Source organism: Corythoichthys intestinalis, chromosome 1 (genome assembly GCF_030265065.1).
Source record: "Corythoichthys intestinalis isolate RoL2023-P3 chromosome 1, ASM3026506v1, whole genome shotgun sequence".
Taxonomy (NCBI): Eukaryota; Metazoa; Chordata; class Actinopteri; order Syngnathiformes; family Syngnathidae; genus Corythoichthys; species Corythoichthys intestinalis.
Window position 1 is genome coordinate 71,142,801 of NC_080395.1, and position 14,061 is coordinate 71,156,861.

At 40.5% G+C, this 14,061-nt stretch overlaps 1 protein-coding gene across 1 annotated transcript in view; it reads right to left on the reverse strand.

Annotated features, from left to right (window-relative positions):
- Positions 1-5,680: 5,680 nt before the first annotated feature.
- arfgap2 (ADP-ribosylation factor GTPase activating protein 2) overlaps positions 5,681-14,061 on the reverse strand; it is a 56,841-nt gene continuing 48,460 nt past the window's right edge. Inside the window, exons 11-16 of the mRNA XM_057838227.1 lie at positions 13,223-13,351; positions 12,978-13,130; positions 12,775-12,901; positions 12,337-12,424; positions 12,131-12,255; positions 5,681-6,243 (exon numbers count right to left, since the gene is read on the reverse strand). Coding sequence (XP_057694210.1) covers positions 6,223-6,243; positions 12,131-12,255; positions 12,337-12,424; positions 12,775-12,901; positions 12,978-13,130; positions 13,223-13,351 — 643 coding nt within the window. The 3' untranslated portion in view covers positions 5,681-6,222. The remainder of the gene's footprint in view (positions 6,244-12,130; positions 12,256-12,336; positions 12,425-12,774; positions 12,902-12,977; positions 13,131-13,222; positions 13,352-14,061) is intronic.

Below are 14,061 nucleotides of genomic sequence, written 5' to 3' on the forward strand. Positions count from 1 at the left end.
TTTTTATGTTAATTGAATCAAAAGATATTTCAAGCATGAAATCATTCTTGTGTGGCCCTAAATGTAATACTAATCAATATACAAGTGATCATTCTTCACCAAAATGGCATAAAAACACATTGGTTCTAATACGGGTCATTTTTGACCCACTTATGGAAGATTGTAGGATCCAGTAACTTGTGCATCTAAGGGTTAACTAGCTGCAAGTGTGATTTAGTTATTGCCACCACCTGTTATGTGCCACAGGTAAGTTACAAGTGCTGGTAAGTGCACAAATTAGAGAAGCATCCCATGATTTTTCAAAGGGTGCCAACACTTTTGTCCGGTGGCCCATTTTTGGAGTTACAGTTGTGGTCAGAAGTTTACATACACTTGTGAACAACACAATGTCATGGCTCTCTTGAGTTTCCAGTTATTTCTACAACTCTGATTTTTCTCCGATAGAGTGATTGGAACAGATACTTCTTTGTCACAAAAAACATTCATGAAGTTTGGTTCTTTTATGACTTTATTATTGGTTAACAGAAGAAGTGATCAAATCTGCTGAGTCAAAAATATACATACAGCAACATGAATTAGCAATTTCTTGTGAGTGATTATTGACTTGAACAATCATTGACTTGAACAAGTCAGGAAAGTCACTGGGAGCCATTTCAAAGCACCTGCAGGTCCCAAGAGCAACAGTGCAAACAATTGTTTGTAAGTATAAAGTGCATGGCACTGTTTTGTCACTGCCACGATCAGGAAGAAAACACAAGCTATCACCTGCTGCTGAGAGAAAATTGGTCAGGAGGGTGAAGATTCAACCGAGAATCACCAAAAAGCAGATATGCCAAGAATTAGAAGCTGCTGGAACACAGCTGTCAGTGTCCACAGTCAAGCGTGTTTTGCATCTTCAAGGACTAAGAGGCTGCCGTGCAAGAAGGAAGCCCTTGCTCCAAAAGCGGCACCTTAAGGCTCGACTGAAGTTTGCTGCTGATCACATGGACAAAGATAAGACCTTCTGGAGTTATTGAATGCCTCAACGATATAAAGTCGTGGCTCTCATGTAATTTTTTAAGTTTGAATGACAGTAAGTCTGAAGTCATGGTGTTCAAACCGAGTAGCCAGGCCTCCCTGAATGTTGACCTCGGTTCATTGTCTCCGTTTCTTAAGAATTATGTCAAAAATCTAGGGGTCCAATTTGATTCTGATTTTAAATTTGAGAAGCAGATTTCTTGTGTTGTTCGGGACTGTTTTTATCAGCTTCGCCAGATTGCTAAGGTGAAATCTATTGTTTCACGCTCTGATATGGAAAAATTGATTCATGCTTTTGTCACAACTCGGCTGGATTACGGTAATTCTTTGTATCCAGGTGTCGGTCAGGCGGCACTGGCCCATCTGCAATTTGTACAAAACTCTGCTGCTCGACTCCTAACTAGAACCCGCAGGCATGAACATATCACCCCAATTTTAGCATCTCTTCACTGGCTCCCGGTACATTACCGAATACATTTTAAGATATTATTATTTGTTTTTAAATGTTTGAATAATCTTGCGCCGCCATATTTGTCAGAACTGCTTCAGCCTTACAGTCCAACCAGAACCCTCAGATCAGCTGACCACCTGCTTCTAGTAGTCCCAAGATCAAGGCTGAAGCTTAGGGGTGACCGTGCATTTGCGGTGATGGCGCCCAGGCTGTGGAACCAATTACCACTTACTATTAGACAGGCCCCCTCACTTCCGGATTTTAAATCACGTCTTAAAACATTTTATTTTTCTTCAGCTTTTAATGTGCAATGACAGTTTATGACCTCGTCTTTTATTTATTTTATTTTATGTGTTTGTTTTATCTTTCAAAGTTGACTTATTTTGCTGTGTTTTGCTATGTAAAGCACTTTGGTCTCCTTGGCGGATTTTTAAATGTGCTATACAAATAAAGTTGATTGATTGATTGATTGGAGGAAAGTTCTGTGGTCAGACAAAACAAAAATCGAGCTGTTTGGCCACAATGCTCAGCAATATGTTTGGAGGAGAAAAGGTGAGGCCTTTAACCCCAAGTACACCATGCCTACATTCAAGCACGGTGGTGGTAGTATTATGCTGTGGGGCTGTTTTGCTGCCAATGGAACTGGTGCTTTACAGAGAGTAAATGGGATAATGAAGAATGAGGATTACCTTCAAATTCTTCAAGATAACCTAACGTCATCAGCCCGAAGATTGGGTCTTGGGCGCAGTTGGGTGTTCCAACAGGACAATGACCCCAAACACACATCAAAAGTGGTAATGGAATGGCTAAATCAGGCTAGAATTAAGGTTTTCGAATGGCCTTCCCAACGTCCTGACTTAAACCCCATTGAGAACTTGTGGACAATGCTGAAGAAACAAGTCCATGTCAGAAAGCCATCAAATTTAACTGAACTGCACCAATTCTGTCTAGAGGAGTGGTCAAAGATTAAACCAGAAGGTTGTGGATGGCTACCAAAAGCGCCTAATTGAAGTGAAAAGGGCCATGGGACATGTTACCAAATATTAGCGCTGCTGTATGTATATTTTTGACCCAGCAGATTTGATCACTTTTTTTCTGTTCTCCCATAATAAAGTCATAAAAGAACCAAACTTCATGAATGTTTTTTGTGACAAAGAAGTATCTGTTCCAATCACTCTATCAGAGAAAAATCAGACTTGTAGAAATAACTGGCCATGACATTATGTTCTTCACAAGTGTATGTAAACTTTTGACCACAACTGTATGTGTATAATGATAATGATTTAATTATTATTATTTTTTCCATTCTCTTTTCTTTTTTTAATTGCAAGCAAAGGTTAGATTAAATGACGATATTACTACCAAAGCATTTGTAATTGCAAGCATTTTCTAGGAGAAAACAAGCATTATCTGACAGAACTGCTGGGCTGCCAATTCTTTTGGCCAGCACTGAAGAAGGAGAAAGGTTTTGGGTCAAGTGCCTCCCGGCACAAAGAATCTTGTTTTAACATTTTGAGAACAATTTCCTATTTTTTTGTTGTTGTCAATAAAAGTCAATATTTGCAGGATGTAGACAAAATTGCTGTGAGCAGACACTTTTAAATGCCAGAATTGTTTTAGCCAATCAAAAATGCGAGTATTTCAAATCATCAGCCATTGCTTGGTTCCTGTGAGTCAGTCTCAGTGGTCGTTGAAGGATAAGACTGCTCCATAGGGTCCTAATTTAGTGCGCTGACAAAATAAAGGCAAAGTAGAGTTTGAGACGTATTTGCTTCCAACTGACAGACTTTATTTCATTTCTTTCAACTGCTGTTCCTCTTTCTGGAAGGAGGAGAAACTGGTTTGCTCAGTGGACTCGCACTGGGTGTGAGCAGAGGTGGGTAACTTGTATTTGGCAGCCCTTTGAATTTTTGTCTTTTGGACGAAAATACTGTTAGTCTTGGAGTCATTTGAAAATGTTTGTCTAGATTTAGTCGACGGAAAACATACAAATTTTGTCTCGTTTCAGTTGACAGTTTCTCAAAATGTTTTCGTCTGTCAAAGTTTTAGTCCTAAAATAATGGTTTTCAACAATTTCGAATGAACATAGACAAATGAACACTTATTGTAGCATATACAAGGACAGACAGCGCCCTCTCTGTGGTGATAATACACTCAGCAGGAAAAGCAGTACATTATTTTCAATTAAACCTACCTAGAAACCACGAACTGTATGTAAAAAAAAATAAAATAAAAAATTTGTCCAAGCGTTAAAACATTTTCTAGACCAGGGGTCGGCAAACCAAAATGTTAAAATAGCAATATTGGACCTAAAAAACATAACAGTACAGTATGTTTGGATCTGCAAAAAATTAAAAGCCTTATATAAACCTTATCGTAAAGGCAAAACATGCTGTATTTATATATATTACCGTCATTTTCACACTATAAGGCGTATATATATATATATATATATATATATATATATATATATATATAGCCGCCACCCACCAAATTTGACACAAAAACCGCATTCATAGGTAAACCGCACTGGACTATAATCCACAGCTGTCCTCACTGTATTATGGGATATTTACATTAAAAGATATTAACCAGTAACACTTTATTTGACAGCAGCATCATAAGGCTGTCATAAGAACAAATGAACCACCATGAAGCTCTGATCAAATTGGCTGCAAAGCTTCATTTGGCCATCACTGTTCCATTCGGGGAGACAGTCAACCTCTGCTGCCACCTGCTGTCAACACTGTTGTTGTCCAACATGCCTCCTAGCATGTATTGCAGCCCTACAGATATAAATAACAGTAAAAATTCATGTTCTAAGCTATTTCTTTAGTTACTGTTCTAGTTGTTTCATTAATTGCTAGTTATGGAATTTGGTAACTTTGACTGTGGTGCCATAAGACCATCATAATTATGACATGACACTGCTGTAAGCATTAATGAATGCTTATGACAGACATCACCTGGAAAATTATCTCTCTTTTGAATGGCTGTAAAAGATCCGAGCTGGACATAAATGGGGTTAGTGACATAATTTGCCGGATGACACTTAATGACATCAGTCATAAGCATTCAGTAATGCCCATGATAGTGTCGGGTCATAATTACGATGGTCTTATGATGCCGCTGTCAAAGTGTTACCAAATACCATAACAAGCAATTAATGAAACAACTGGAACAGAAACTGAAGAAATTAGCACAGACCATGATTTTGATTATTTACATTTCTAGCGCTGCAATGCATGCTAGGAGGGATGTGTTGCCTATTAAACCAAAGAAATAGACAAATAAGCTGCAGGATTCAAAATGAAGGGAAATGTAGCGGCTTATAGTCTGAAAATTTCGGTATTTGGCCAAAAATAAGCTAGCCTGGCCCACATGAGCTCTAACTGCTGAAGGGAATAGTTACCTTTCTCACACAGACCATATACATTTTCATTACTCTTAACACGTAATATAATCAATCATGGAATAGTATCATTTCTCATATTTACTGTAGGAGTGTTTGTATTACTCTATCACACCTAATATAAAATAAATAGCACTTATACAGTAGTTAAATGAAAAGAAGCAGAATACAGGGCATAAAAGATACACAACCCCATCTTATCACAAAAGCCCAAGGAGTCATGAGCAAGACTGATGCACCAACTCTTGCAATCAGTTCTCCCGGGCACTCAAGGACAAAGAGCAGGGCTTTCTGTCCTAAAACAAGTAGCATCGGTCGCCCAACCAGGATATCAAGTTGATAGCGCCTTGGACGTCAAGACCTGTGCCGGTCGTCGTGGCAACCACGTCCCAGCCACGAAGGATGACGCACGAACCTGACCTGCCATAGAGGGATGATCCCAAGACAACACCCAGCCACGCCTTCGGCCCGGCCCACTCCACCGCAGCTTTCAAAAAGAACTGAACATTTAGATAACACGGTTGCTGCTCAGGAACATTTCTAAGTAGCCTTGTTTGCTGACCCTGGATCCAGCAGGGTCCCTCCGTCGTCTGTTTTTGCCTTGTTTTTGACCATTGTCGACGAATAAATTGTCAACCTGTTTTCATTGAGCCTTCTTCAAACTTTTGGAACATGGAGTCAGTACAAAGGGTTAACACAGGAGGGGAACGCGCGGAATTTTGGCTCCTCACGGCTCCTCGGGGGAGCGGTCTTAGCGGAGTTAAAAAAATTGGTGAAATTGAACAGCAACAACAAAAACCTTGAAGATATGAGACTTTTAATGTTCAGACAGAAATGTACAAGTCCAAGCTCACTCAATTTGGAGATGGTCAGCATTCAGTTCTGTGTAAAATGACAAGACTTGGGACCCGAACAGTTCAATGTGATGCTAAAAATATACCACTGCCCATTTTTATTTAGTATAACAATAACAAAAAAAAAAACATTGAAGTAATACATAGCAGTGAGATCAGAATTGGGAAAAAAATATAGAATTAACTCTTGACAAAAGTTTGAAAATCTAAGACCAAAAAAAAAAAATCATCTTGAGGTACAACTCTTGCTTTAGATACACTAAAACCACACGGTTTGCTTTATGAAAATAAAACCTCGGATGTTGAGAGCGCAAATACTGACTAACGACAGAAGGCGGGAGATCGAGAAGGAAGATTTTCCATCTTCATGCAAAGCTTTCTGCTTCCTATCTCTCTTCAACTCCCGCCCGATGCACCTATCGAAAAGGGCCGGTCCTCTGATGCGTCACTCGTTCGTCCGGCCGCAGGTGCTTGTCTCTCGAGGCTGCTCAGTAGGAGCCGTAGCGATCCTAAAAAATACGCAAACTTGAGTCAATATTCATGACGTATTCAATACATTATTGAAAGCAATTCTAAATGCTGTTTTTGCTGTGCAAGTGTCACATAAACTAAAAACAATCCTCAGCATCAAAGGCATTGTTCCTTTTGATATGTTTATCACAAAAAGCAGGGTAAAAAACCTAGTTATGAATCTCAAGTCATGACAAAATCAAAAACAAGACAAGGATATGCAAATGAATACAAAATTGACAACAGACGCCAAAGGTTGCGCAACTTCTCCACAGGTGATGCACTTTTCAGTTTTCCTATATTATTTTCATGTGGTGCTACAACGATTGATCGATTAACTCGAGTGATTGGATAAGAAAAAAAGCTTAGAATAAAATTTTGCTGCTTCAAATATTCATTCAATTGGAGTGGCGTACATGCCCTTGAGTCAAAATAGTGAAGATGACATCACTCATTTAACATGTCTGAATTCAACTGCTCCACGTACACAAGATCAACATAATGTAACACAGTTAAAAATACTTCAGTATTTTCAAACAAACGTGACAGTGCTATGAAAAAGTATCTGAACCTTTTGGAATTTCTCATATATCCGCATAAAATGTCCATCAAATGTGAAATGATCTTTGTCGAAATCACACAGATGAAAATACAGTGCTTAAACTAAAACGGCCCACATTTATAGGTTTTCATATTTAAATGACGATAGCATGCAAACAATGACAGAAGGGGGGAAAATAAGTACTGTAATCAATGTGTCCTCAAAGCTGCGCGCGTGCGCAATCGCACACTGCTTGCACATACTCTGCGGACAAAAAAAATCTACGCTGTGCACACAAAAAAATTCAACAGAAACGTATTAATTGCGTTGTAACTCTGTGAGTGACAGGTGTCCAGCCAATGATACGATAAGGCTCACTTCTGCTATGTAGCCAATCAAAGCATTGACGTTGCTTGTGTATTGCCCAGCCCAGAGCCGTATAAAGAGAGTCGCGACACTCTTTGATGTCGCCGCAGGTGGTCACGTGGTTCCTGTAGGGTGTGGGTAGTTCCAAGCACAAGCAGCACTGTAGTGGTTTTCAATGGAACTGACAGCGGTAATTGCGACAGTTATGGGAAAATGGATAAAATCGAGTATCTAAGTACTAGTTTGATTATGTCATTGCATTATTTTGAATGCTAGTTTTACATTTGGAGGGGTAAGACGACAACTGAAAACTATGTAAACTGTTACGCAGAAGAAACTTTCCCATGTGGAGTGAAAGTTTCATGTTTGTGTTAGCATTAGCACGAGAAATCGACTTTCACATTGAAATGCAAGATGATTTAGGTTTTTCTTTTTTCACAACAAGACTACTTTTTTTTCCAGAGAATGTCCAGATTTCCTTGATTCACCTACCTAAAAAATATAACCAGAATTAAGGGGCTTCTGACTCAACAAGACATGGAAAAACTTATGCATGCATTCATTTTCAGCAGATTGGACTATTGCAGTACTTCTCAAATAGTGGGGGCCGCAGAGCGATGCCAGGGTGTGTGACCTCGGGGAACGTGCTTTTTTTTTTTTTTTTTTTTTTGCCGTACTAGAATAAAGTGTACTTGCACATCCACTCAGTGGGTGGCAGTGGCGCTCTCATTTTCAAAGTGCGCGCAGTATTTTTGAAGTAAGCAAGAGCACACAGCAGAGACTCATGAGGAGCTGGAGAGCTGTGCGCCATTTTCGAAAGCCGTTTTCCGGCCGTACTCACGCAGCGACCCACTGTCTTCTCCAGTTCTCACGTGTCCGCCCGAGAAGTGCCATTTTCGGCTTGGGATCGTCATGATGGCCGCCCTCACCTATGGTTCTCCCTCGGCCGCCGAGAATGCGCTTTTTGCGGGCCGTTTGCCTTTTGGCTTTGACATTGGTAGATGAGGAAAGACCACTGTTTACTGTGTCTAAAAATGATTATAGCAGACAGCCGGAAGCCAAATCAATTAAGACGCCACTTAAAGACATGAGATCCCAATCTCATTGATAAGCCGCTTGGTTGTTTTTCAGCGAAAACGTGACGAATATTGCCAACAATCGTCCCGCTTTGTCAGTGTTATATCAGTAAACCAGTGAGCACTGTTAGCATGCTCAATGCAAAATAACCCCATACCACTGCAAACTGGAGGTGATACTGTGAGCAGCGAGCAGCGAAAATAAAAACTGTCCTTCTGTCCAAAGACACTCCACCCCTTCTATTCAGTTTTGTTTTTTCGGTCAAATTTTTTGGCATATTGTCCTCAGGAGTTAATGTTTCTAATCAATTTGAATTTATTATTTACTGATTATATTTTTCAGTATCAAATGGTCAAAAATGTACCTTGAGTGTATTTATACAGTTTGGATGTGACTTTTTTTTTTTTTTTTTTAATTCAGGCAAATTGATGCGCCTTAAGTCTTTTCTGTTACAAACAAAATGATGTTAATAAAGTTATACTTTATAAGTTGATCTGTTATTTTCTCAAATAGAAAAAAAGGATGCAATGTGAGGCAGAGGCGTACTTATAATCGTATTATTATAGGCAAATGATATTATTTACAGTGGTGGTAGAGATTGGGGGGGCGCGAAACATTTACGTCTTCCTTGGGGGGGGCGTAACAGAAAATAATTGAGAAGCACTGGACTATTGCAACGGTATATTTACGGGTCTTGATAAAAAATCAGTCAGGAAGCTGCAGCTAGTACAGAATGCTGCAGCCAGAGTCCTCACAAATACAAGGAAGCTGGACCACATTACACCGGTTTTGAAATCGCTACACTGGCTTCCAGTGAGTCAAAGGATAGACTACAGTATAAAATACTACTGCTCGTCTACAAAACACTTAATGGCCTTGGACCAAAATACATGCTTGATTTGTTAAATTCCTAGACATCTAGACCCCTAAGGTCGTCTGGTACCGGTCTTCTGCATGTTCCAAGAACAAGAACCAAGCAGGGTGAGGCAGCATTTATTTAGTTATTATGCTCCTCACCTCTGGAACAAGTTACCTGAACATCTGAAGTATGCTCAAACTGTTAGCTCTTTTAAATCAGGGCTAAAAACGCTTTTGTTTAGCACTGCATATCCATAACTGTCTATATATTTCAATCTACTTGCTTTCTATTCCTCTTGTGCTTATCTCCATTGCTGATTTCAATTATTATTAGTAGTAGTAGTTTTTGTTTTATTTTTATTTATTTTCATTCTATTTGTTATTAAATGCCATTTTTATGTATAATTTTATTTCCGATTTTGATTGTCTTGGTTTTTGCGTTTTATTGATTTAAATGTGATTTTTATGATCTTCATGTGACGTAAAGCACTTTGAATTGCCTTGTGTTGAATTGTGCTGTATAAATAAATTTGCCTTGCCTTGCCTGTGGTAATATATTAAAGATAACACCACGTTATAACACATTTTGTTCCAAAGTTCTAAATGGCACATCCTCATTTGTCTCGTCACATTAATATACAGTGGGGCAAATAAGTATTTAGTCAACCACTAATTGTGCAAGTTCTCCCACTTGAAAATATTAGAGAGGCCTGTAATTGTCAACATGGGTAAACCTCAACCATGAGAGACAGAATGTGAAAAAAAACCCCCAGAAAATCACATTGTTTGATTTTGAAAGATTTTATTTGCAAATCATAGTGGAAAATAAGTATTTGGTCTATACCAAAAGTTCACCTCACTAATTTGTTATGTACCCTTTGTTGGCAATAACGGAGGCAAAACGTTTTCTTTAACTCTTCACGAGCTTTTCACACACTGTTACTGGTATTTTGGCCCATTCCTCCATGCAGATCTCCTCTAGAGCAGTGATGTTTTGGGGCTGCCGTTAGGCAACACGGACTTTCAACTCCCTCCTCACCCCATGGCCTCAAAATGATAACGAGAACGGTGAGAAAAAAATCCCAGAACCACACGGGAGGACCTAGTGAATGATTTACAGAGAGCTGGGACCACAGTAACAAAGGCTAATATCAGTAACACAATGCGCCGCCAGGGTCTCAAATCCTGCACTACCAGACGTGTCCCTGTGCTGAAGAAAGTACATGTCCAGGCCATAACACATTCTCCCAGTCCTCTTCTGGATCATCCAAATGCTCTCTAGCGAACCGCAGACGGGCCTGGATGTGTACTTTCTTCAGTAGGTGGACACGTCTGGCGGTGGAGGATTTGAGTCCCTGGCGGCGCATTGCGTTACTGATAGTAGCCTATGTTACAGTGGTCCCAGCTGTCTGTAGGTCATTCCCTAGGTCCCCCCGTGTGGTTCTGGGATTTTTGCTCACCATTCTTATTATCATTTTGACGCACCGGTGTGAGATCTTGCATGGAGCCCCAGATCAAGTGAGATTATCAGTGGTCTTGTATGTCTTCCATTTTCTAATAATTGCTCCCACAGTTGATTTATTTACACCAAGCGTTTTACCTATTACAGATTTAGTCTTCCCAGCCTGGTGCAGGTCTACAATTTTGTCACTGGTGTCCTTCGACAGCTCTTTGGTCTTGGCCATAGTGGAGTTTGGAGTGTGACTGACTGAAGTTGTGGACAGGTGTCTTTGATACCGATAATGAGTTAAAACAGGTGCCATTAATACAGGTCACGAGTGGAGCCTCGTTAGAAGAAGTTAGACCTCTTTGACAGCCAGAAATCTTGCTTGGTTGTAGGTGACCAAATACTTATTTTCCACTCTAATTTGGAAATAAATTCTTTAAAAATCAAACAATGTGAATTTCTGTTTTTTTTTTTTTTCATATTCTGTCTCTCATGGTTGAGGTTTACCCATGTTGACAATTACAGGCCTCTCTAATCTTTTCAAGTAGGAGAACTTGCACAACTGGTGGTTGACTTAATACTTATTTGCCCCACTGTATATTAATAGTGGTGTGTTATGGTCTTCAGAATCCTGCACAACACTTCTGCCTGCAGGGTTTTCATTCCACCGACAAACGGACGCATTCCCGTGGATGGATTCTCCGTTTTGCCAGTTGTGGTAGTGCTGCTAGCCGGTTGCGTTAGCACACAGTACTGTGCGATTGCCTGCTGTTCTGATGTTGATGCTAATGATCTATGTTTGTCGCTCTTCATATGGTACTCCAAGGCCCCAAGCCCCATTGTCCCTAGAGACAACGTCTTTTTTGCATAATATACAGAAGGCTTCTCACTCGATTGGGCGGCTTTAACCCAAGAGTAATTGGGTCGAGTAGGCATTTGGAATTAAACTTGCACTTCCCCATGTTGTCCGAGTCACTCTACACTGCTTATTTTCCAAATTTCATAACTCTCCTCATCACCATTAGAAGAATGTTCGTTACGTCGGATTCGTCGCTGCAACTAGAAACAAAATTGTCCACCATCATCACCGCCATTCAGTACTAAGCACTGAGTCGGTCGTTTCCTTTTCGTGACGTCATGCACACAATATGCTAGATTTCCGGGATCTCGGGGGCGGGTTGTTTAGCTTGACAATCGATCCAAATTTCTATCATTTTCTTGGTGTTGCGATGTGTGTAATTACACAAAGTGGCATGATATGAATCCAAAAGGCATGCGTTTACGGATAAATGATGGAATATTAGCATTTCCCCAGGTGTTGTCATACCCTGTAAGAGACGCAAAGGCCAACCCCTTATCAGCTAAACGAACGGGAAGCGACACATCCACTCACCAAGCCAAAGTAAAAAAAGAAATGCGGTTCATTTAAGATGGAGTGGCTTGCAGGCGTGGAGCTTAGAGGGAACACTGGATATAGGCTACTTATGCTCTATGTCCACATGATTACTGCAAGCCTTTACCTTTTCTGATTGAAATGAACAATGGTTATCTGGCAACCAATCAGACTAAAACTCAAAAACTTATTTTATTTCCTTACCTGGATAGTATTCATGACACCATTGGCAAGGACGGCCATTTTGCCTGCTACAGTCTTTACTCCTTGTTTGAACTGGGTGATGTCTGGACCAGTGGGTAGGACGCTGTCAAAGCCTGCTGAGCGTGCTACAGGCCACAAACGCAAGAAAGAAATGTGTTTTCTATCGGTGCTTTGAATCACAGGAACATCAGAAAAATAGGTGTCACCTTTATGATCACTGCCATCGCCAAACAGATCAGCTGAACTGATGGACGTGCTTCCCGACATGCCTTCCAGTCGAGTCTTTGCTTCATACTGACACACAAAGTGAATGCGTCATGTGTTCAGTAAACACTTCCCTTTAATTTACACTTGTTTGCAACCACGTATCCTGCTCAAGGATACACAAACTTTTTAAAACTTATAAAGCAGAACTATAGTGGTGCATGCTGGGCGTATCTAATGTAACTCTGCCAACTGCTGGCATCTTTGGTGCATAACAATTGCTCTCCAGTGACCAAGAGTTGCGTCAGACGCCCCGCAATAAACGTTACAGACGTATTTAGACATCTTTGGTCGTGAACGTATGAGTTCCAAAAGATGTATAAATACATCTTTGAAGATGTTTAAATACATCTTTGGTTATGAAGGAGTTAAGAGCTCACCTCTGCGTTGCTTTCACGGCCAAAGAACATATCTGAAGAAATGGCCTTGGCGTTGGCAAACTTCTGCCTGGCCTCACTCGACTCTGACACTGGGGAGGACACCTCAGCTTTCCTTCTACTAGGAAGTCTAGATTGTATACAAGACCATGAAACTATTTTTCCCCCATAAATGCTATGATAAATTAGAAATGTTGTGTAAATACCTCTCTCCTATTGGCTGAATACTGGAGATGGTGACTTCCTCTTTGGGTTCCTCTTTCTCCAGAGCCCAGGCGGTGCTAAAAGAGGCGGTCCCTCCATCCGTATCCCACCGGGATCCAAAACTGTCCCCCACTGTGAATGGGTTGTCCTTGTATCTGAAAATTTGTAGAAAACAGCACATCTGATTTAACTTTTGCGATCCAAAGAGACGGAAAGAAGAGGCACGATTTGAGGATGACTCATGTACTTCGGAGGTCCAGAGGTGAAACCGGACTCATCAAACATATCCAGTTTGGAACGAGACGAGGTCTTGGCTCCCACTGGGGTTTCCTGCTCAATCACCTGCATCTCAGACATCACTGAATGTGATACAGCACTGAAACAAGAAACGACAACATATTGTACTAGTGCTGCAACGAATAATCTAATTCGATGAGAAAAAAAGCTTCGAATCAAATTTTGCTGCTTTGGGTATTCGCTTAATTAGAGTGACACATAAACATCATCACTATTGACGTGTCACTTCGTCATTCTTAGCGCGACGCCTTATCAGAGGGGGTCGGGCTTCATTTAGTAATAGCCGAAGACGACACGCGCTCATGTCGGATTTAAACTTGGATTTACATTGGGGCAAATAAGTATTTAGTCAACCACTAACTGTGCAGGTTCTCCCACTTGAAAATATTAGAGGCCTGTAATTGTCAACATGGGTAAACCTCAACCATGATAGACAGAATGTGGAAAAAAACTGAAAATCACATTGTTTGATTTTTAAAGAATTTATTTGCAAATCATGGTGGAAAACAAGTATTTGGTATATATCAAAAGTTCATCTCAATACTTTGCTATGTACCCTTCGTTGGCAATAACGGAGGCCAAACATTTTCTGTAACTCTTCACTAGCTTTTCTCACACTGTTGCTGGTATTTTGGCCCATTCCTCCATGCAGATCTCCTCGAGAGCCGTGATGTTTCGGGGCTGTCGTTGGGCAACACGGACTTTCAACTCCCTCCTCACCCCGTGGTGTCAAAATGATAACAAGAACGGTGAGCAAAAATCCCAGAACCACACGGGGGGACCTAGTGA